Consider the following 25,224-nt stretch of genomic DNA (forward strand, 5'->3'; position numbering starts at 1 on the left):
ATGACCAGCTCTTAAACAATGACCATGTGATCTGATGTGATGGTTACTTACAATAATGCATGTTGTATCTAATTGTGGGTTTTCCCTGAAGGTAGTGATACTAAATCCTGCTAATAATGGCAGATGTTTACAGCAGGCATCGAAATGCGCTTCCATAAGAATGGACTAGAGGTGTCAAAATAGGCTTCCATGTGAATCGGGTAGAGGTGTCCAAAGGCGCATACATGAGGTAAAGGGTTAAAGTACTGCTTCCACTAGGCGCAAGTGACATTTTCATTTATCAAAATTTCCTTGAATATTCTAAGATTACAGTGTACTAAGAATGTTGTTTGGAAAGAAAATTTAACAAATTACATGACTTCTTATTAAAAGTTGATAATTTCATAATGTTGATTAAAAGTTCCAGGTCCTATCTACCATTTTTGAAGATAAAATGAGCGACATATCAAAGTTTCAGTTACCAATTTTGATCGCGATCTCCCTAATTTTCAGCAAATAGGGATCAAATATTTGTATTTTATGGTTTTAAAAAATGGGATCCATGCCTGACACTGCGATAAAAAGGTGGTTCACGAGTTACCAGGGCACAAGTTAGCAAGGGAGTGGTGTAATAAAATTTTCAGGATGGCCACTGTGGTGGCCATATTGGATTGTAAGCAGCACCATTTTCATCTAGGAACAACTAGATCATGAGATGAATATTTGTGTAAAATTTCATGGCAATCCTCAAAGTAGTTTAGAAGAAGTGATAAACTTTTGCTAACAGACTGACAGACATCGGATGATGGATGGACAGACAACAGACGATGAATGGACGGAAAACTGACCATCCCATAAGCTCTCCAGTAGAGCTAACAATGATACCTGTGTCTCACCATGCTGATGCACATAAGATTATGCACTCTTGACTCTATATGGGGCCCCGAGTGGCCGAGTGGTCTAAAGCGCTCTTCATTATGGATCATTGCCATCTCACCTCTGTCTGCGTGGGGTTCGAGTCTCGGATTCGGCTAATGTGGGTATGTGAGAAAGCTTGCCAGTAGCTTCTCATGGGTAGTTGGTTCTTTCCAGGGTTTTCCCCCCAAGTTCTTCCTCCACCATTAATATTGGCCACCATATATAGCCTATCATGTGCTGAAAAATGGCGTTAAACCCAACAACAACAACAACAACATCTTGACTCTATAATGAACAATACCTATGTCTCACCATGCTAATGTAAATGAGAATATGTCTCATATCTCTATAATGAAAACTTCTACATGCACCTATGTCTCACCATGTTAATGCAGACAAGACTGCATTCTTGACTCTGTAATGATAAATAATACCTATGCCTCACTATGCTAATGCAGATAAGCCCATGTGTCCTTGACTTAACAATAAAAAGTGATACTATAGTCTCACCATGCTAACACTGGTAAGACTGTGCTCTTGACTCCAACATGAAAAGTGATGCCATGAAATTGCAGGTAAGACTATTTTAAGTCTGTAATGAAAAATAATGCAGGCAAGACTAGCGGGTCTTGACTCAACAATAAAAAGTGATAACTATGCTTCACTATACAAATGCACATAAAACTATGCACTCTTGACTATAACAATACCTATTTCTCACCATGCTAATGCAGGTAAGACTATATACTCTTGACTCTACAATGAAAACTTGTACCTATGTCAAACAAACTGACAATGCAAGTAAGATCTGCTCTTGACTTATAATGAAAAATAACACTTGTGACTCACCATGCTAATGCAGGTAAGACTTTGCTTTCTTGATTCTAAAATAACAAATGATACCTATTTCTCACCATGCTAATGCAGGTAATGTCTCACCATGCTAATGCAAGTAATGTCTCACCATGCTAATGATGGTAATGCCTCACCATGCTAATGCAGGTAATGTCTCACCATGCTAATGATGGTAATGTCTCACTATGCTAATGCAGGTAATGTCTCAACATGCTAATGACAGTAATGTCTCACCATGCTAATGACAGCAATGTCTCACCATGTTAATGCAGGTAATGTCTCACCATACTAATGATGGTAATGTCTCACCATGCTAATGCAGGTAATGTCTCACCATGCTAATGATGTTGTAATGTCTCACCATGCTAATGCAGGTAATGTCTCACCATGTTAATGATGGTAATGTTTCACCATGCTAATGATGGTAATTTCTCACTATGTTAATGCTGACAAGACTATGATGCTGTTGTTGTTTGTGGGTTCAATGCCATTTCTTCATGCAAAACAGGCTATACATGGTGATCAATATAACTGGTGGAGGAAGACTCAGGAAAAATCCCAAAAAGAACTGCCAAACAATAGGAAGCTACTGGCAGCTTTCTCTCATACCCACATTGGCCATCCCCAAGACTCAAACCCATGTAGATAAAGGTGAGATAGCACTGATTGGTACTATTGTTAATTCATTGGAGAATCATAATACACTGCCACAGAGGATAATTGTTGTTATCATGACAAGTGATAACAAGGATATGAAATTATTTTAGTTATTGGTAAGTTCATGATCGCTTTAAATATTTAATGCTAATTATGCATAAGTATTTGTAAGGTAAATTAATTATGACCTATAATTCACAATCCATTGAAGAGAACTTTGTTTGATTACAGACACACCTTATAAGATTTTACTTCACAGCAGGTAACAAGGTCTCCATAGTTGGAATCAGAATGCAGGTAAAACATCCAAAAATTGTAAGGTATTATGAAATGATTCTGGACAACAATATTTGATGTCCAAAAACAAGCAAGAATTTAAGACTCACAGATGATATGGTAGAGCTTGATGATTTGGAAATATCAGTCATATTTTTTCAATCAATGAATAACTATGTTTGAAAATCTGAAATTAATTCTGTCCAATCTGTCAGAATATGTACTTGTGTCGGCCAAAATTAAAAACTGTTAAAAGTGTTCAACAGAACCTGATTGTCCTGTACTATTGAAATGCTTTTTCAGGAAGATCACTAGCAAACAAATCTCAGTAGTAATAGATTTACCTGTATAGGGTACAAGCTGCAAATGGTTACATACAGGTCAACAAAATTTGCCATTTTCAAGAAGTCACACACACAAAATCAAGACACAAATCATTAATATAAACAATGTGCCAATAAAGCCAGTATGCTGCTCATGCTGTTATAAAGATATGTTTTGCAATATTTTTTTAATAAAAGAATTCATTTCCATTTTCAATACCCCTTTTTATCCTACTGTACAACCAAGAGTATGAGATATCAGTTGTCATTCATTATGGCTACTTTTGACATCGTTCCAAAAAGGGTCTGTTGATCACAGCTATGATTTCATTTATACCTTGACCCTGGTCTGGGTAGCACAAATAAGGTATGTCTGTATCTTGTGTTCCCGTAGATAGTAATTCCTCTCTCCTCCATGACCTGGCTCCACATCATAGTCACTGTTCAGATACTTCAGTGTTTCTTCAGTGATGTGTACACGCCTGCAAAGTTTAACGGATGAGTAACTAAAATGTGATCCAAATACTTTCTAATAGAAAGGATATCAACATGTACTCTCCTGACTCATATCCAAGTTACTGGAAACACATTTCCCCACGTCCTTATTCCACCCTCGCCACCAAAATCTCACAATGGAAAATGGTGTTTTATGGTACAAACTATAACCTGACATGGTCAATAAACAAGTGTATCAAAACAGCTTGATGAAAATACTGTAAATCTGAAATGGGCATGTATAAAATCAAAGTAATGATAATATCACTGATCTCCAGGGTTCAGCTAATGTTACTTTAAACTGGATCAAAGTGATGTCAAAACATAATTTGCATGTTATTGATAAACATGTTCCATATTTTATGATCAAAAGTAAATCACTCTAAATACATGTAATCTTAATTTTATATGTTTAAAGTATTTACTTCTCTTTATCTCTTAAATGAGAATTTAAAATAGGAAATTATGTTTCACGAGTCTTTTCTATATTGTTTGAAATGATTTTATATACAAAGTCAAAGAATAAAGCAAGGTAACCACTTTTTGAATAATCATTACCTCTCAAGATTAGATTGATTTATGCCCCTTTCAATATCTTTGACTGGCCTTTCTAGGTCAAGAGGCCAGAAGAGCTAAGATAGAAAATGCCCTATTATTAGAAATACAATTTATTTTAAGTAACAGGCAGAAGACATCATGCCATAGATTTGAGGGATAAAATCCCCTCAAGCCACAAATCCAAACTTTGAAGTCATGGGTAGCCAGGGGAAACACTGATTAAAACATAAACTGCAGAATAAAAATAATGCAACGATAACATGCATAATTTTAAAAAGAATCTACATCGATCACTAGAACTTCCTGACTATAACTGATGGAACAAAATAGTGAGCTGTTATCATCAATAAGTACAATTCAGCAAATTTATGTATTCCTTACAAATTTGGGATCTTCACCAGAGGTCACAACTTAATAAAAACAGAATCTTCCATTAGTATTGGCCAAGCAGGATGAACCTGATGTACTTGCCATTAAATTTTGTGAATTTGTATACATTTTTCTCTCTCAATAAAAAATAAGACTTTTTATTGTTATCAGCTGGTTGATTGTATTAGAAGATACATCTTATGTTATTTGCAAGATTTAGAGATTACCTGAAATTTAATATTACCATATTGACCATAATAGTTGCAACACACTCAATTATTTTAAAGATACTTTTTGCATTGAAAGTTTTGGAACATTTCAGTTCATCAGCCATTTTCATGACACTAGTTTTGTATCACTTGTACTCAACTGTGAGCTTTGTCTTTGGTCTTTGTTTGTTTGTTCAAAAAGCAGAGCAAGTTAATGAACACTTTTACGTCTTCTAATTCCAAAGCAGGGGGATTAAACAATTTTGTCTTTATCTTGTTTTCTTTGTTCAACAAGCAGGTCTTAGTCTAGCTACGGCTTGTAATCCCAAATCAGCCAGATAAACAGCTTGGTTTCCTGTTCAGTTAATCACACATCTGATATATTGACTTGGCAAGCAGCTATAATGATACAACTAGAAGCATGATATGATTATTTTTTTAGGGCTGTTCCTTTAAAAGATACATGGGACCCAGGGAAGGCACTTTTAAAGTGGGGGTACCCACACACAGATGCAATTTAAAATTTCTTATATTTTAATATGAACGCTGTGAAATCAAAGTACCCTGGCACATATTTTTTTAAAAACTACCTTCCCTGGGTATCATGTATGTTTAAAAGGAACAGCCTTCAGACTGATTTCATTATCTTGAGAAAACAATCTTTGCATTATTTGCATAAAGTATAGAATCGCATCACTAATCAAAGTGTAAGGGTGCAAATTTCTGTTGATCTATGAACAGCACATTCACTTGGGCCAGGGAACAATTAATTAGATTTATGGGGACAAGTGCTTGTTAAATCGTTATACTGTAATGATTTCTAATATCTGTGTTGGGAGAGGAAGTGATTCTTAATTAAGAATTCACCAATTTAACTGTCACACAAACTGTAAGGAAGAAGTTAACGTTGATTTTTGTATCAAAAATGTCAGATTTGAAATTGACCAAAATCAGTTGTTGGAAATCCAGAAGTCAGGCTGACTACAATTTTGGCACCTAATTATAAAAGGCAGTAGATATATTTAATCCTGATTGGTTACGCTAGAAAAGGGGAGTGGTTCCCACACAAAATTTCTTGGTCTTTAAAATTGCTCTCAATGAAAAATCTAGTCAGTCTGCAATTTTCCTGCAAGAGTTAAAATATAGGAGACTCTGCGAATGAATTTGGAAGAAATTCTCTCATAAAACATTTGTTAAAGGGACCGGATGTCTGGAAAGTTAATGGACACAATTCAGGCGGTAGAAGCGAACAAAGCTTGAAAGCACAAGGGGGAAATAGCTCCACTGATGTATCTACTGACATATCCACTGACATATCCATGTACCTACTGATCCAAGTATCTATGTATCTATGTACCTATGTATCCACCTACCCACATTAAGTCTGAGGGTTGAAAAGCGGCAAGACAGTAGGGAGATTGGAGAAGGGAAAAAGTGAAAGGACCTAGTGGAACAACCGCAGTGAAGTTGGAGAGGAGTGGAAATCAGCAGGTTATGAAATTGTACAAGGCAAAGACTTTGATTGTTCACTCGATTCTATGATGAACCAATTCTATCATTTAAAACAGATTGGCTATTTATATAAATTTATATGTGTTTGAAATTTGGTGACAGATTTATTTAAAAAAGATGTGTATCTTCCTAATGTAATGTATTATCACAGGTATTATGTAATTGATTAAATTGTTGTTTATTTAATGTACAGGGGTTCATGTCATTCTGTTCTATATATATCTGCTCAGATCTCTATTTATTCCACCTAATAGTTTCACACTTTATATTAATATTTACTCAATAACACCAAGGGCAATCATCTCCTAGATAACAGAGAACCAAAGAAAGCAGACAATCCACCAATCAACCACACCACCCAGTAGCACCTCTACACAAAGAAAGCAGCTTTTCAATAATTACAATGACAATGACTACCATTACCAGCCGACATAAACATGAAAACCAAGCACTAAATGATTTTGTTTTTTTCCACAGACTATAAATACTTTTAAGAAATAATTTTTAAAAGCTTCTGATAAATTTCTAAAGTTAATTTACTTAGTTCATAACTGTTGGGACAAGAAAAAGAAAACTACCAATTGCTTATAACTATATGTACAAGAACTTTCAGAAGCAATTATCTTCAAAACATGATAAGTGGAAAGAATGGTAGAGTTTATGCTCACAAAATAAGTAGTTTGCATAAACATTATGACTCCTACATAGCCAACAGAAAATGTATTCTATGTTATTACATAAGACAAAGTGCAATCCTCCGAAATAATTCAGCGCAATGTGAACAAGAACATATGTATCACAATAAACTGAATTGGGCATTACCTTTATTTTTAGTGATAATTTTAATTTCTTTAGCACCCAGGCTTCTGCAGTAAGACCCTGGACCTTAATACATTAAGTTTGACACTTATCTTGACATTATAACATTACAAGATTAACCATGGTGCAACCCTAAATGATCACCACAAATGAAAGAATATTACCAATAGAAAAGATGTCAATCTTCCTTTTCTTCAGACCAAATATCCCTAAAGGGATCTCAAACCTTGAAATACACCTTTACATGCTAAAAGCCTTAACTCTTGATACCTTCATAATTTTGGCAATTATGTCCTGCCTGATCAAACATAAAAGTGAGCCACAGCTGCCCTGAATTTCCACAGTTCCTGAGTAGCACCTGCATTTTTAGCTTCTCAGTGACACCTGCATTTCCACAGTTCCTCAGTGGCACCTTGGATCCTCACATACATCCTTTTACCTCTACTACCCCAACCCCCTAAATAATTAAATTTAAATCTTAAACCCTGAATTTTATCGGCTGTAATTGGGAAGCATCTTGCTAAACAAGACATCAAACTGTTGCTTCTTTGGTCCCCAAACCATGACCTCTGAACCTGAATACTGGCCATGAGAATACTTACCCTGGTACTCCCCCTGCCTCCATCATATTGGCTAAAGTCACATCATTGGACCAGACGTCAAACTGCCATTTCTTCAGACCCAGGACCCCACTATGAACACGTCCTGAATGGATACCCACTCGCATGTTCACATCTGCTCCTGTCACATTACGTATCAATCTGCAAATATCATACAAAGCAAAATTTTCCTGAAAGAAAAGGCTTAACATCTGAAGTGCAACATAGTTTTGTAGTACAAGGTCCATCAGCACTGGGCATTTTGAGAAAAAAAATTAAAACTGCACTCTGCCTTTAAATTGCCTGTATTTTAATTAAAGTAAATAATAGATTCAGAAACCCTATAATTATATGTGATCAACAAGGTCGGAACTTTTTTATGCATGCCAAGTCCCATTTGTAACTTTAATGTATTTGCATATACAAGGACAAGTACTGGTAAAATTACAAATTACCAAAGTGTTCAAATATAATATACTATATTCTTTACTTATTCAACCATATACATATATGTCTCTTACAAATTTACATATCCATGTTGTGAAAATTACAGGTGTAGAATTTAAGTCAGTAAACATCCACTCCAGGAAAGCCAAGAAAAACAAAGGGGGTGAGTGTGTAAGTTTACATCCCATAAAGTCAGTAATAGATTTTCGTGAAAACTTTGCACCTTTTCTTGTTATTTATTCAAGTATATGTCATCTCATGTCCACTTTTGCACTTGCACTCACCTGTAAAGTTCATTAACTGTTCAGGTGTTGCTTGATTTGAATATTAAGAAATATCTCCCTAATACAATTCTGGGGCAGAAGTAAGGTTGGTGTGGATATCACATACTCAACTACTAAGTAAAACACAATCGAAGATTTATGGCCATAACCAATGCATAAATGATTGACCATCATGCCCTCTGTTCTTGTCCAGCTAGTATATATACATCAGATCAGGGTCTATGTTGCTTGTTCTACTATTACTCCAAAAACAAACTGCATAAATCCAGGTCTGCCACTGAAATATGTCACAGCAGATCTGGGTCTGTACAGTCTGGAGTTAATCGCAACCTATAAGTCTGTATGCAGGGCATGAATAATACACTAATTTCAAATTCTTCTTTTTTCATAATAATGTACATTTTTTTTCTCTTAAAGAATAGCACATTTTTGAATATATATCGAAAACAGGCATTTTTAACCTATATCCAAAACTATCCTTTACACATGCTCCCAGTCTGAATGAACTTTCCATAAGATTTATGAAATTTGAAAGAAACGTGGCTTCTAAAAGCCTTTAGTTGTTCTGTTTACAAATATGCTACACATATACAGCAATTCTGATAACTGTTAAAACTACAATATGTTAATTAAATTATTGCCTTTTCTTCACCAGACAAAATTCTAATGAGCACTATAATGAGGTTGTTTAAAAGAAAGAATACAAATAATGGATAATTTTCAAGCAATAACCAATATTATTTTTTAATGAATACTGTAGGACTCTTACTTCATACATGAAGTTACTATAAGTGATGCTTCGGTGATTTTACCTGTATATACATGCAGTCTAAAATGACCTTCCTACAGGCTACCTGCTACCAGAATTGATTATTTAGCCTCCACTTTGTAAAAATTAATAGTGACACCATAATTCTCTACCTGTATATTACATGTGCTTCCTTTTATAGGTTTTTATAGCATCAGTCTGTAACTCTACATGGACACTCATCAGTTCCTAAAGCAGGACACTCACTGAACTATGTATATATATGGTCTGCTTTATTTTGACTTTCACATTTAGACCATGGATGAGACCAGTCTGACAACTGCTCAACATGCATAGTTTTTCTCTGTCATTCCATGAATACATATCAGACTTGCAAATTATGGATGGAACACAATGGGTAGCAATTCACTGGGTACTAAGGAAAAGATGCAGAAGAATAGCTTGAGGGTGAAAACATCAGCGTGCATGCAAGGGTTCCAAATTATAGCATTTACTGGAGGGGATTGGGGCAACAACATCTTCAGTTACAGTCTTGCATATCAGAATTATGGACCAGCTACGTGGATCAATATCCCGTACCCCATCTCAACCTCAAGAACTGGACAATGTCATTCCAGCCAAGATGGCCATGTTCCTACATGACCGGACTCAACCATATAATGGATTGCAATGGGCCATGACCATGACTATCATACATTCAGTAACCAGAAAATGAACTTCTCCAATTCCACAACTCATATAATGCTGCAAAGCACTTCCTGCTTATGATGCTCAGTTTAGTGCCACAATACCCAAGAACCCACCTAATGAGACCAATTATACAGCAGACTAGCCTACATAGTGCTGCTAAGCTTTTCCTGCCAATGCGCAGTCTATACCGGCACTCTCATGGATCAGTCTAACCTGCATTGTGTTGCCAGGCACTTTCTGTGGACAAAATCTAGTTTACATAGGCACCCTCATGGATCAATCTTACCCACATAGTACCTCAACACACTTCCAGCATACAATGTACATATTGGTGCCTCAGTTTCCAAAATCTTTCTCTTCTCTCACCCTCAAGCCTCTGCCACCCAAAGTGAGCCTCTACCTACTGATATCTAAGATTTAATGGGATCTAACTCATAAGTGCAGCCTAGTGTGATAAGCCACCAGCCACAACATTTTTATCCAACTACTTCACAGGTAGCACAACAGACATAAACTTCAGTAACTTAATCCAAAAATGGTTAAACTCTGCCTTGCAGGCCTGGACTGACCACATTATTTGCCCTCTCCCATAGGAGTTCTGTCCTCCTCTTTCCTCAATATCATCTACTGGGTCTATAGTACTACTTAAAACTGCTTCCACAATCTGACATTTTGGGACTGCTTACATCATCCATTGTAATTTTCCAAGGGTCTATGGATGTTTTTTCTTTCAAATGCCTTCTATTTTCCATTTTGATACCAATGACTTGATTCATAATGTCATAATCTCTTTAACGATCAGGCTGATGGAATTTGCTGCAAGCCAGATACATTCCTTCCATCCCTCAGTCCCGGCTACAGCAGAGGTATTTGCATGGCAAACAATAAAAGATAGCAAGGATGTCCCTAAAGCACATGCCACAGAAACGAGAACTATCCATATTTTCAACCATATAAAACCACAGTTCTCCCAAACTAAGTGGAAGAGTCAAAGGGAGATCAACTATTTTCATCAGCATTAAATGAGACCCTCCCTACTACAAATGACATACATAACATGACCCTCTTATCATAGATCCCAGTAGGGAGGCAGCTCCAATCTTTCATTGCTGAATAGGGAAAATTTGCCATGATGACATGAGGACCCAAAAGTGGTTTCCTTAGGGACTTGTTATCACATTCAGTGCACGTCCTAAACCTTTGCCCAGAGTTCTTTCAGATACAATGGAGTATTTATCATTTGGTCATCAACGTAAGTGCATTCAATCAACTCTGTTATGCTCTTGGGTTAGCAATGGAATGCAATAGGTTTTAGTGATATCCATTATGGTGACTATGCAATCAGTGTGGACTTGCAAGAGGCAGGACTTCATGTCACCACTCACATGGCTTCCAGAAGTTCTGTGCTTCACCTACAAAACTGGCTACAAATCAGCAGACTACATATATTCTGGAGCAAGTCATGATTTTGCATGTTATCCTTCTTTTCATTCTCAATTTCCTTGGCAACAAGCACATCTACCTTGAACCATTTCAAGATTTTGGTTGGCTAGGTTTAGAATCAATGTTCAAGTAGAAAGAATATTTTTTCCCCCAGAAAGAGAACTGAATTCATGCAATGGTAGATTCCTTGTCTATAAGAAGCAATCCAGGGAATTCCTGTGGCAGTGGACATCTTAGACCCTGGTTGCATTCCTGGGCTACCATAACAATGATTCTGTGGTCTAAATGGGGGCCAAATCTTGGACCATTGGATCAACTTTCACAATCTGCACAATAAAAGGCTGCATCTCAAAGACAGGAAACCACTCTGGACTCACGTTGGGAATACTTCTGTAAGTACAACTTCTGGCAACCACAATCAGTCTGGATGCAAACAGGAGGAGCATGTCTCCTACCATTTCAGGATGCCATATGAGTGTGGCCCCCTCAGGTTCATTACTTAAATATCAACATCCTCGAGATGAAAACCATTTGAAAGCTTTTCATTGGTGGCTGGAGAACATACATACTGTGGTGCCTTACCTCAAACACCAAAATTAGAATCAAGTACCCAGACCTCTGTATTCTTGTTTGGGATTTTTTAAAGTGGTGTGATTATTGACAAATCCACATTTAGCTTGGCATATCTTAGGATGGCTAATGTAATGGCAGACTCACTGTCCTACAAGAAGGAACTAATACAAAATGGAATGGTCTCTTCATCCCTCAGTTTTCACTCAATGGATGCTCAATGGGATCGACCTATGATGGACCTACTGGCAACAAGGTGAAATGCCAAAATTCCAAGCATCGTCTCACAAGTACTTGACCCAAAGGATTGGATAATTGGTGATCATTCTATAGACTGGAATGGCCACATGTATATATTTCTCAACACCTCAGGTTCTGAAGGTGATAAACGAATCAAAAGAATTTTAGTGTCTCCTCATTATAATTACTCCACTCATATAGGAAATCTTGGAATAACATCATCTATCTCATTACAGAACCACAGGAATCAAGATATTCCATCATCTGAGCTAAGCAACCATGATGACAGGTGTTGATTCCAACCCAAACTTACTGTACCTGCATGTCTGGATCTAAATAAGTATGCCCTTAAATGTCTCCTTTTGTCCTCAAAAGAGGAAAAGAACAGTATATCAACACAAATGTATATGCCACAAATAATGCATACAAGTGAAACTGTTCTCATACTGTAATTATCCATGCCATGGGAGAGACATGTGAGTACATTTCTTCAGTTTCATCAGAGCTCTTTCATCCTAAAAGCCTCAATTCCAACTGAAGGAACCTTCACCTTTGGTGAAAAATGTTACCTTTCAAGGTCATTTGACAGCTTCATAAACATGCAGCTTTATGATTTCTGCTAGATTTGCAGGAGGAAACATTTTTACCTTCTGAAGCCACTCCCTGACATGAGTCTAATTTCCAGCTGGGTTATCAAGAAGCTGTCTCACATACCTAAGGGGACTGGAGATGGTCTCTCCTGTAAGGGAATGTATCTCCCTCCACCTCTTACCTATTCTCCAGAGGTAAATGACTGTAATGTATTTGAAGAAGAAACCTATTTTTTCTAGCAAAATATGTCTCTTTGATAATACTTACCTAATCCTAATAAATATACACCCTCCCAACCTTCAGTATTTTTAAATTAGCACAAAACCTTATGTTACAACTATACAGTCATAAGCTAAAAAAGCAAAATCCAACCAGCTAACAAAAAATTCAACAAATAATTTATTTACCTAGAATACAAAGTGAAAAATTAAAAGTAACTTACAGTTTTGTAAAATAATCCTAAAAGTTCTATCCAAGTCCAAAGTTAAGAGTGTTCCAAACTAATTTCTGTGATGTTCCAAATGAATTCCAATTTTGAACATGCTTATGTACCAGTAGCATTAAGTGTGCCAATGTGCTAACAGTGTTGATGTATGACAATGATATAATCTGAAATGTCTTTGAATGAATTCACAATAATCTCAAAGTAATGTTTTAGTCCAAAACATCAATGAGCACTTTGCAATTTCAATGAATAATTTAAATAAATAATGACTGAACACAGCTAAAAGACTGATATTTAAATAGGAATGAAGAACTGTTTACTTCTACTTCTTTATATACAGACTGATAACTGACTTATGACACAACTGAATGTCCTGGAATCAGGTCATTTCGAATGGAAATTTCCATCAAATTCATAAACAAGATCAAGTCTGTTTACTTAAATTTTAGAGAATCAACCTGACAAAAATCAATAAGACCATATTATTTACAGAGGTAAAATCAATGTTTGGAACGCAAACCAAGGTAAACAAGTTTGAAATTGGTCTAATAAAATACAATATACCCTACAATCATGGACAAAAGTTAGATATATGTTTTTTACAAATGACCCTTACAATCTATAATCATGAACAAAAAATAAGCTATATATATATATATATATATATATATATATATATATATATATATATATATATATATACACACACAACATAACACTTACATCTGTTAATGATAAAAATAGACACACCTGAAAAGTGATTCATACATCTCACTATCCTAGGCAAGATTATGTTACATCAAAGTCTTACGATATTGCATCAATCATATCCAGGCCCATCTCTACACAGCAGTGGGCATGGTCAGGGCGGGGCTCTGGTAATCCACTGACACAATAGTAGCAGTCGCCCAGGATCTTTATACGCAAACAGTGGTTATCAGCAGCAAGGCAGTCAAAACGGGCAAAAAGTTCATTCAGCAGTTCCACTAACTCTTGAGCTGTACACTGTGAAGCCAGATGGGTGAACCCACACATATCCGCAAACAGAATGCTGTGAAGAATATATTTTCAAAAGTGCAAAAAATTCAATTGTTTAAAAATAGTTCTATGAAAACGAGAGATCGTCACAACATTAGGAGATTAAGTATATATATATATATATATATATATATATATATATATATATATATATATATATATATATATATATATATATATATATATGCATAAATACACACTTGTTTTGGCACTGCAACATAAGTAGCATTTTTTAGTACAATGAGAATCTGGAGTAGAGTGCCATGGTACCTAATCCAGGCTGGTCCAACCGTAAATTAAAAAATTATCCTTTTGGTTGCTAGTGCAGTAAACTAATTACTGGGTCATCCTGTCTCTGACATTTTGGGTTGTTTTGGCCCACGGTATATGTATATGTACTATAATCAATGCATAGAGAAAGAATCTTATTCATATTTTATTACAAACATGTAGAGCCACTCACAAATTAAAATGACTATAGATTACCATAATATATAATTACTTATAAGACCAGTCCAAACTGCAAACTGCAAAGACCCAGATCTGCTGTCACATTATGCACCAGTAGATCTGGGTCTGTGCAGTTTGGAAGGAGTAATTATTGGAGCAAACAACACAGAGCATGATCTGTAGGCCATTTTATTATATGGCAGATCTGAGGATCATTGTTATTTGAAGTTGTACTTGACTTATAAACTAGCATACACGGTATGTGTAAAATAATTTTTCACATTTTTATGATGCCAAACAAATTCATAAATCTGAGATATTCTAAGCCAATAAATGTGTGGAAGTTTTATCACTGTTCATCACATTCCTTGTTTAACTATTTACAAATCACAGAAACCAGAAACAGACCCACACGATGGATGTGTGGAAGTTTTATCACTGTTCATCACATTCCTTGTTTAACTATTTACAAATCACAGAAACCAGAAACAGACCCACACAATGGATGTGAAGCCAGATTTTTAGAAGACAATTTCCTTTCTTCAGGAATGGAAAATCTTTAATGCAGCTATCAATCCTTGTTAATCTTCTCATTACACTGCATGAAAAAGACACAGTGCAGGAATAATGAAACTTCCCATCTCCTAATCATGTAAAAAACTGTTCAAATTATCTGCTCTTTGCTATAATGATTTGGATGTTATTAACTGAAATTGTCAATTTCAAACTAATTTTGATGTTATGAATTGAAATTCTCAATTTCAAATTGATTTTGATGTTACAAACTGAAGTCGTCAGTTTCAAATTAAGTAGACATCATGTGATCTATAATACCTAAACTAACTTCATTCATCATTGCCATCATTGTGGATTACCAAAAACTTATACTCTGTGGATTGTTTTCTTTGCAAAGACAGCCTCAAAAAAAACATGGAAAGAGGCATATCAAATTTAAGAGGGTTAATGCTATTTCCTTTGCCTAAAAAGAATTATTTGAATAATGCATTGTACAAATGCTACAAAGAGAAATGAAATTAATAGATTGACATGGACCATATTCAACATAATGAATACGCTATACATTTTTTTTTTAATTATCACTCATATATATTTGGTAAAGTTTAAAAGGTCATTCTAATTAGTGCACAAAAATGAAATCCTAAACAGTATCATGCGTGTACTAGAAGAGTAAGCTCCCATTACACTTTTCTAACCTGACTCCACTGATTCCCTCTTCCTTCTAAATGGTCATATTGAATAAAGCATATACAAGATCTCTTTCTGCAACTGACCTAATAAACAAAATGATACACTAGCCACACTAGCCATGCATAGTGTTAAAGGCAATGATATCAATGATGTTCAACATTGGGCTGAAGTATGTATATATATATATATATATATATATATATATATATATATATATATATATATATATATATATATGCACACAATACATTTGCAATACTGATACACATATTGATACATGCTGTGGATAATCAATACAAAATGATACTTACCTAAACAAGTTATTTTAACATTCAGCAGTCATGAATAATTATTAGTCATTTACCTATTTATTTTTTAAATTGATAATTCACCTGAGACCAATGCTGCAGGCACATGCACTAATTTCTCAGTTGAAATGAAACACCTACTGACAACACCTGCTCACCGTCTACAAATTAACACAAGGTGATGTGGTTCATAATGCCCCCCCCCTCGATTCCATGCTAACTATCATATCCCAAGTCCATGATTGTTCAGCATAAAGGAAGCATTCCAAATGTGTTCACCATGTGTAATAAAGTAGTTCATTCAACATTTAATAACCACTTTTATGTGTGGTTACATTGTTCATTTGTAATTTGTCTACTTGAGTTTAACTTGATGGCTACACTTCCGGTGTGTCATGCAGTGAAATATGTTACACTGAATACTCTGATTGGTGGTTATTGTTTCTTCTAGTTCAGGGTAAACAATTAACCACCAATCAGAACTTAATGAAGCTTATTCCATGCATAACACACAGAAAGTATTGACAAAGCAACAGAAAAACTTCACATAAAAATAGCTATTACATGGTTGCTAATGTATTGAAATCATACATGGGAAGCAAGTTTAGAATGTCTCTGTTTATGTTGTGATATTTAACCAGTAACTGAATGTTCCACCAGGATAAATAAACAAAATTAGTACAGAATTGTCAAAGGTGCAGATTTCAAACCGCACAAGTTTGTCACCAAGCGTAATTTTTAAACAAAATAGAATGTGAGAGGATGTTGTCAGTAGTTTTCCTTCTTCCCTAAACAAAAACAAGTGTTTGTGGCTATAGCAGTTGTTTTGCGTTAGCCTGAAGTACAATATGATAGATTTTGTTGTTATTCATCCCCACTATCACACCAGGGCTTGTTCTTCTTGAGATTTTCCTTGCACAAAGAAATTTGCACTATTTCTTATATTTTGAAGATAACACAATGTCTTCCAAGTCTAAGTGAAGACATGAAATTGGTAATAATATGTTTTTAAAGCATACCTGCGGTGCACAACAAAGGGCATAGTGGCTAAGAAGAATCATGCACCTGATCAAATGGTTGGGTTAAATTGACTAACAACAGACAGACAGTTTTAAAGTATTTTTTGTAGTCTTGTCATGGATGAAAATGGCAGATAAACTAATGCTAAGTCTATGTCTGTCTGCATGGAAATTCTAACAGTATGTCAAAGGGCACCACTTACCACTGAGAGACCTACTAAAAACGGAAATGGCATGAAGTTGGTATATGTATCGATAATGTATTGTAGTATAGGCTTTGTATCTTAAATCATATCAATACAGCACAGGAGTATTGTTTCACCCCTAGTTCTTGGTGAGTTTTATGAGCTGCTTCCCTCCCATGAGTCATGCTGGGATAGAGGAATACGCAGTTAGCACTGTATATTGTTGAGGTTTTGACCAAAGAGAAAGGTGTATTCGTATGGAGCTATGTAAGACTATAATTCAAAATAAGGTACTGCTCTTTCTCGTCATGTAATTCTTCAATTTAATCCCCATATACTTTTCTGAGTTATGGATCAGTCCTGCTATCCCCAACTATCTTTAAGAAAGGAGAAAAGGAGGATCCAGGGAATTATAGACCAATATCAATTCGATCTGTATTGTCAAAATGATTTGAAAAGGATGTAGCCATTCAGGTCTATACATTTTTTTAAACATACAAACAGAACATACAAAATTAATTGATCTTTGGCTGAAGGAAATGGATAATGGACATATGACTGGGATTGTTTCCCTTGACTTCAAGAAAGCCTTTGATCTTGTTGATAATGAAATTCTGCTGCAAAAGTTGAACTGTTACAGGTTCGACAATCCTTCTTTAAACTGGTTTAGATCATACCTAAACCACAGGTATCAACAAGTAATCATTGGCAATATTAGCTCTCAAACTCGCATTATTCATTCAGGGGTCCCTCAAGGCTCAGTTTTGGGCCCTCTCCTCTTCCTTATCTATATCAATGATCAACCATTAAATAACGAATCCACAAATGTAGATCTGTATGGAGAAGATGCAACTTTGCATATATCTAGTTCTGATACTTAAGTTATACAAACAAGATTAAACTCAGACCTTATTAGAATCCAAAACTGGGCACAACAAAATAGGATGGTAATTAATGAAGGTAAAACAAAATGTATGATTTTGGGGACATCACAAAAGGTACACAAGTCAGGGAACCCAGAACTATCTCTTGCAATAAATAATCATCTATTAGAAAATGTCAGACATGAAATGCTTGTAGGTGTGTCGTAGAAAATAATTTATTATGGAATGACCATACTGATAAGCTTTGTAAAACACTGTCATCCAAAATTACCCTACTCAGCAGAATCAAGATATATTTACCTGTGGAAACTCGCAATCTATACTACAAGTCATGTATTCTTGCATCAATGGATTACTGTTCACATGTATGGGGAAACTGTGCTAAATCTGACCTTGACAGAATTTATCAACTTCAGAAATGAGCAGCACACATAATTTTAGATACATCTGTTGATCGTCCTCAAAAGCATTATTTACAGAATTCAAATGGTTCACAATATATGACAGGATAGATTTTCACAAGGCAGTTCTTTTATCTAAATGTCTACATGGAACTGCACCAGAGTATCTTCAAGACTTATTCAGGCCTTTTTTAACACAACACCAGTTGACATGAATATCACACGGAAACCATCTAGCACCAAAACCAAGAACAGAGCAATTTAAAAAGAGCTTTTAATACTCTGGTACAGTTCTGTGGAACAAACTTCCACTACATGTAAAATCTGCTGAAAATATTAGAGTATTTAAGAAAAGATATCATAAGCATGTATGTGCTTCTAATAGATAATGGAATTTAGCATTTTAATGCTAAACATGTTAAAATAAATAGTAATTATTTCTATCTTCATATAATATGTATTTTTAGTCTCTCCTTAAGAGGGCCTCCATGGAAACTAATGAGTCAACCCCTATAAATAAATCATTATTATTATTATTATTATTATAGCTATACCCCTCACTTAAAGGAGACTAGAAATCAAAATTTTCCTTTTACGCATGTAATTCTCTACAGATTTTAATTCGACTGCAATGTTTATAAATTAAATATCGTAAGCGGGTAGTGATTATATTGCGTGGAAGATACCACAATTCCGTAAATTGCCGAGTTTTTCCGAGTTTTAATGAGACGACAGATCACGTGGTACCGTCTCTCATTCTATAAATACGTTGACGCAGTCACACTTGACTATTAAGCAACGGGTGGTACGTGGTCAAAGATAAAGTAAAGATGGAAGTGACAGGACAGTCAGAAGAGTAATGATAGGAAAGGCAGAAATAAGTAAAAGTGTGTCAGTGCACGTTTTCGTCCCTTCATACTCAGACCAATCCGGCTACCGTAGCGGCAATGAGATATGGAACCTCAACCGGCATAGCCCTGAGAATCACTAGGTCTTACTTGTAGCTGACTAGTTCATTAGAATGTGATTTTGGAAAGCTCCTGCTTGTGAGGTACCAAGTCAGGAGCTTCTACAATTATTGATGGTAATTTGTTCCAAGTCCCTATTGTACATGGGAAGAAGCTGAACTTGAAACAATTTGTTGATGCTGACTTTAATTGTAACTTTTTCCTGTGGTTTGCCCTAGTTTGACTATATGCCAGGGTCAGGTATTTGTCTGCTGGTATGTCCACTAGGTTGTTCGCAATCTTGTACATCATGGTTAGCTGGGCCTTGGTTCGCCTGGATTCGAGTGATTCCCACTGGAGATGGTTGAGCATTGCACTGACACTGCTAGTGTTACGATATTTATTTGTGGTAAACCTAGCCGCTCTCCTCTGAACCATCTCTATCTTATTTGTTAGATCTTTACTATGTGGGTTCCACACAGTCGAGCAATACTCAAGACGTGGTTGAACCAGAGTGAAATATGCCGCACGTTTTACTTCTTCATTGTTGATTTGGAGGTTGCGGCGCAGGAAACCAAGGTTAACTGTTCCCTTCTTGCACTATCTTGTCTATGTGCCTTTTCTAAGAGAGGTCTCTAGACAATTCCGTGATGCTATACTAGCCAGTCCTCGAATACAAACATAAACATTGGCGAGCGAGGCAGACAGGAGACCACATTTGGGTTGCACATTCAAAAGTTGAATCTGCAGTCTGATATAATAGTTTATGTACTGTACTGGTAAGTGCTAAAAGAAATTTGTTAGGCACAGGCCCCAGGCTGGTGACTTAAATAAACTAAAGTCCTGAATGAAATTCCACAAGCCCAGACAGTTCATACCTGTCAACTCTCAAGCCGGGAGAAAAACCTCCCAATTTTGGGGGTATTTCCTCATCTACTTCCCGATCTCGTAATATCTCTCAATTTCGCGCAGGGAAGTCTCGATTATTACATTATGTCTGTCAATTTTCATTTGTCAGAAGAAAAAAACCCAACCCCAAACCATTTTTAAATATAACGTATGCAATCCACAGTCTAAACTGCCACACTGCTGACATCGTAGCGATATGACTGAAAAATTGTTAAAGCTACGTTAAAAATTCAAATCACATGCACACACGTCTAAACCCGGCACTGGATGAAATAATTAATATCATACAACAGTTTTTTTCTTCTTCAGTAAATAGAACATGAAGATTAAACATTATTCAAGTAAATTTCAGACTTTTTAAAAACTACAACAGTACTATAGTAAAAAAAAATAATTAAAAGAATAAAATTGTCATCAATTAGCTTAAATGAATAATCACATTGAAATTTTCTCTGCAAACAAAGTCACATCTCCATTTCTGCCAAAGAAACTCGGCCAGTTAACACCTGACATTCCTCTACCGTATATGAAAAGTTTAATTATACCATGATTAAATTACAAGGAATAAAACAAAATATACCATGCAGTATATGTGGCCCTAAAGAACTAATTCTGAATAAATATTTTATTCAGCAAACAGTGTTACATGCATTAAGACTTAAACCTAAGGAAATAAGGTGGGGCATAAAACTTGAGAAAAACAGTTGCCACATGTACGGTAACTTGTGACTGCAGATTTGAACTGTTAAAATGAAGTCCATGGCATCGTAAGTAACAACAAAATAGGCATCGTTTATTTGGTAATCAATTGCTGGTGCTTACATATACACACACTGTCGAACATGGTTTCTTTGAAGTATGTCCGAAGGGCAGTCCTTTTCACAAGATCAATGCAAGGATAAGGATTCTGTTCATTAGTCACACCGGCTTTATTGTTTGTGTACTTAAATCAAAACTTAAGCTATTTTGCAATTTTGCCAGAACTGACCAGAATATGCAAAAGGGGCTTGTCATGGGGGAATAATAAGGCATATCACAGCGAGAAAAGGCATGTCAAATGGGCGGTCGCACATTGGGGCAAGGAGGGGGTCAATAGTCCCAACCCCGTTCTAATGTCAGACAGTAATGTGAAACTTTGACCTCTTTTTTTTTAATCGCTGCTTTTTAAACTGCCCAAGGAACAGTTTTATATCAGTTCCAATTAATACAGATTACCGTTTATGCATACTACATGTATACAATGCATTTTTTCCTTTAAATTTTAATTTTTATAAGATTACTGAAAATTGTGTTTTCTCGAAACACGACAGGTTTAGAATCTTATTCTTAGCAAAGCTTCCATTTGATTAAAATCAAATCTAAATTTCACCTAGGACAGTGGTGATCTGATCTAGATTGTGCCGTGTTAAGGCATGTATGTCAACATCTTGAAAATACATTTACTCATTTCACCAGCGCGATTAAAGTTTCCTCAGGCAAACATCTTTGTTTTGACAAGCCTGATGGGCACCTCACTTTGAATACAGGATGGGCCGGAACTAAAACCATAAGGGGCCCAGGGTGTCCGGCTATCAGATTTGTTTTTAGCACTGCTGTTTTAGATAAAAGATATGTGGCTTGATTGTTGCATTTTGTGGTCACTTACTTGTCCTTCTGCCTATTTTCATAACTCACACGTTTAACTCTTTTCACAGGATTTAAAATGTCCAAAGGTATGTCTGGAACAGCGCCAACTTTTAGTCTAGGTCTAGCATTTGCGTATCTTTGAGCTGCTATTTTTTCATGATCCCTCTCGTAACATTCCTTTGAGAAATGTAACAAGCACATAGTGCTGTATGGTGTTGCTTTGAAATCGACTCGTTTGTAATAATGTACCCATTCTTTTATGATGCCTTTATCTTTCAGAAAAGAAAAAAAAACATATGTCCACAGGCTTTTCTTAATGTTCTATTACACCCGTAAGCAACGCAAAACGGTATTGTCTTTAACTCTGGCAACTCCCACTTGGGCTGCTGGAGTCACTACTATGACATCACATCCCGAAAGTAACCGAATAGGTGCGGAAATTTTGCATACGAGGTCACAGAAATTCAGCTGCTAGAAGATAGGCCAATATTTAAATATTGGCACTACAGTCGCAGATGATACTTCAGAATAAGGTTTTCTGCTATAGTACTTTTATTATTATTCTATATTTCCATTGGTTTCTGGTCTCCTTTAAGATGGAAGATAAAAATTCTAAGTCTGGTTAATTAGATAAAAATTCTAACACTGTTATATAAAAATATAAATGACTTCCAATCATACCAGTCTGAGGTAGTCGTCTATAATTTGTTCAGCAATATCATAGACACCTGGACTACAACAACAAAAAAATCAATAGATTACAACACACACAAAAACAAGACTGGCAGTGACAGAAGTTCAAAACTGCTGGGCATGCAAAATTTCAATTACAGGCAAGAAGAAATATCTATGAATTTTTAATTTTTTTTATACAAGTCATACATATGGATAAAATTCAGTAGCATGTATGCACACTTACTTCCACAAGCTATTATCACATAATACTATATTTTCTTCCAGGATGGCAAGTAGAAGGAAAAAAAGATGAGTGATCAGTTTGGTTACAAGCAATGATATCCCAGAAGTAGACGTGAATGGCACTATAAGGGTTAAGCTGGTTGCCATTAGGTAAATTCTCACAAGTGTGTACCCACAGCATCATCAGTTTTATTTATTACCTGACATTTTCATGTCGCTGGATGTAAATCTTGTGAAACATGGTATCTTTGGGTTTTCCTGCAATGTCAGCTTTCATCTCCATGGCAACATGCCTCGGCAGCACTGATAACAGCAACCTTTCCTGATTTGTATCAAAGAGACACAAACATCATATTAGTGAAATCAATTTGCTTCTGTTTCCTTCTTAAACAGGGCAAATTTAATATCCTTAATATATGTGAAATGGACTAATTATTCAGGAAATACTGTACTGCTCTCTACTCCCTTGAGAACTAAAAGGCTCATTCATTTAAATTTTATCAATACAATACAATTAACATAATGATCTAGAGTCTATTATCATTTCACTCCATTAATTTTCATTTGCTCAAAATAATTCCCTGTTAATTAAAAATTTTTTTTATCCCCATTTGGAAATACAAAGTTTCATATTATGTCAATATTATGACAAAAACACACAACTGAGAATTCTAAAAAGAGATAATGATAGTTTTATATCAATTACAAACAAGCACTGTCATGACGCAACAAATCTTTCTCCTGCAAAAAGGAACAAAAAAAATTGTTTTTGTACTGTTATGGGCCCTGAAAAGTATAATGACATTATTTTGCGACCGATTTGTCATTAAAGACTATTTTGAAAGTGGTGAAACAGTTAAGTACTGTGTTACCATGAATCCTTCATACTTTCTAATCATCAATGTATAACAACAGCACCATAACTGGTGCAATATACATCTGCCATGTGACAAATAGTCTTTATTACAATGTATATGAAACCCTCTTTCATTGGCTGGATACTCCAATACCAAAAGATGAAGTACCTGTTTAACTCATTTACCATGTCACCGTCACTGGGCAATGTTGCCCAAAAATACTGAATGAAATAAGCTGTTTTATTGCCCAATGACATCAGGAGGCATTTTAACATTTATGTCCAAGTATGTTCTTCACTTACAGGTGTCATGGCATGAACTAAAAGGTTTGCATGTTCCTTACTGGGGTCTATTCCAGGGTGCATGATTGCAGAACTACCAATTTGTTAAAAATCAGAATTCGATTACACATACATCATTGGGATCCTCATACATCCAAATTCTTTTTGAGGGTCATTATTTCCACACCCCAAAAAGTGCCTACCACAAAATCAATGTTAAATTAGGTGGACATTTTGGATAAGGTCAACCTAAAGGTGTGATCCAGTACAAACCAGATCGAATGTCACGTGATATTATGTCACAATGAAAGCAATATAACAGCCTGTTATTTGTTATGACATGCCAGACATCCTCTTTTCTTGACTCAGTTTAGTATATGACTACCACTGTAAACTTTCATAGCGATCAATAATTATTGTCTAGAAGTTTTCTGATGACATTTACAGTGCAGAGCATTGAACAATCAGGATTGAACAGACTTAAACTATTTTAGTATTAAGTTTTAGAACAAAAATTACTATTTAATTTAATATGAATAAATGTGCATATGTGACCACATTGACATTCACTATACCATGAGAGAATATTACACTTTAGTGCCAGGTAATCAATCTAGATCATTACAAAAAAGCATGTACAATGTACATATACTTTCATCATGGGATCTATTTATGTGGGACACGCTGTTAGATTAAGAGGAAGCCTATTATATTGGGCAACTGTCAGAGGAAAAAATATGAATGCTGCAACCCAAGCTTTTTAGTGCGTACATATCCCACAATATGGAATAATCTTATGCTACAGAGGATAATATAACATGATAGGGATAATGTTATGCTACCCAGGATAATGTAACACTACAGGGATAATGTTATGACACAGAGGATAATCTAATACTACAGCAATAAAGTTATGATACAGAGGATAATCTAATACTACAGGGATAATGTTATGATACAAAGGATAATATAAGGTAACACTATTGGGATACTGTTATAATACAGAGGATAATATAATACTACAGGCATAATGTTATGATACAGAGGATAATCTAATACTACAGCAATAATGTTATGATACAGAGGATAATCTAATACGACAGGGATAATGTTATGCTACAAAGGATAATATAATGTAACACTA

At 35.5% G+C, this 25,224-nt stretch overlaps 1 protein-coding gene across 1 annotated transcript in view; it reads right to left on the bottom strand.

Annotated features, from left to right (window-relative positions):
• LOC149776196 (adenylate cyclase type 5-like) overlaps positions 1–25,224 on the bottom strand; it is a 153,172-nt gene that overhangs the window by 84,973 nt on the left and 42,975 nt on the right. Inside the window, exons 4-7 of the mRNA XM_089942519.1 lie at positions 23,143–23,264; positions 13,860–14,099; positions 7,573–7,731; positions 3,346–3,490 (exon numbers count right to left, since the gene is read on the bottom strand). Of these exons, the coding sequence (XP_089798645.1) occupies positions 3,346–3,490; positions 7,573–7,731; positions 13,860–14,099; positions 23,143–23,264 (666 nt within the window). The remainder of the gene's footprint in view (positions 1–3,345; positions 3,491–7,572; positions 7,732–13,859; positions 14,100–23,142; positions 23,265–25,224) is intronic.

This window comes from Sinohyriopsis cumingii, chromosome 18 (genome assembly GCF_028554795.1).
Source record: "Sinohyriopsis cumingii isolate HCF-2022 chromosome 18, ASM2855479v2, whole genome shotgun sequence".
Lineage (NCBI taxonomy): Eukaryota > Metazoa > Mollusca > Bivalvia > Unionida > Unionidae > Sinohyriopsis > Sinohyriopsis cumingii.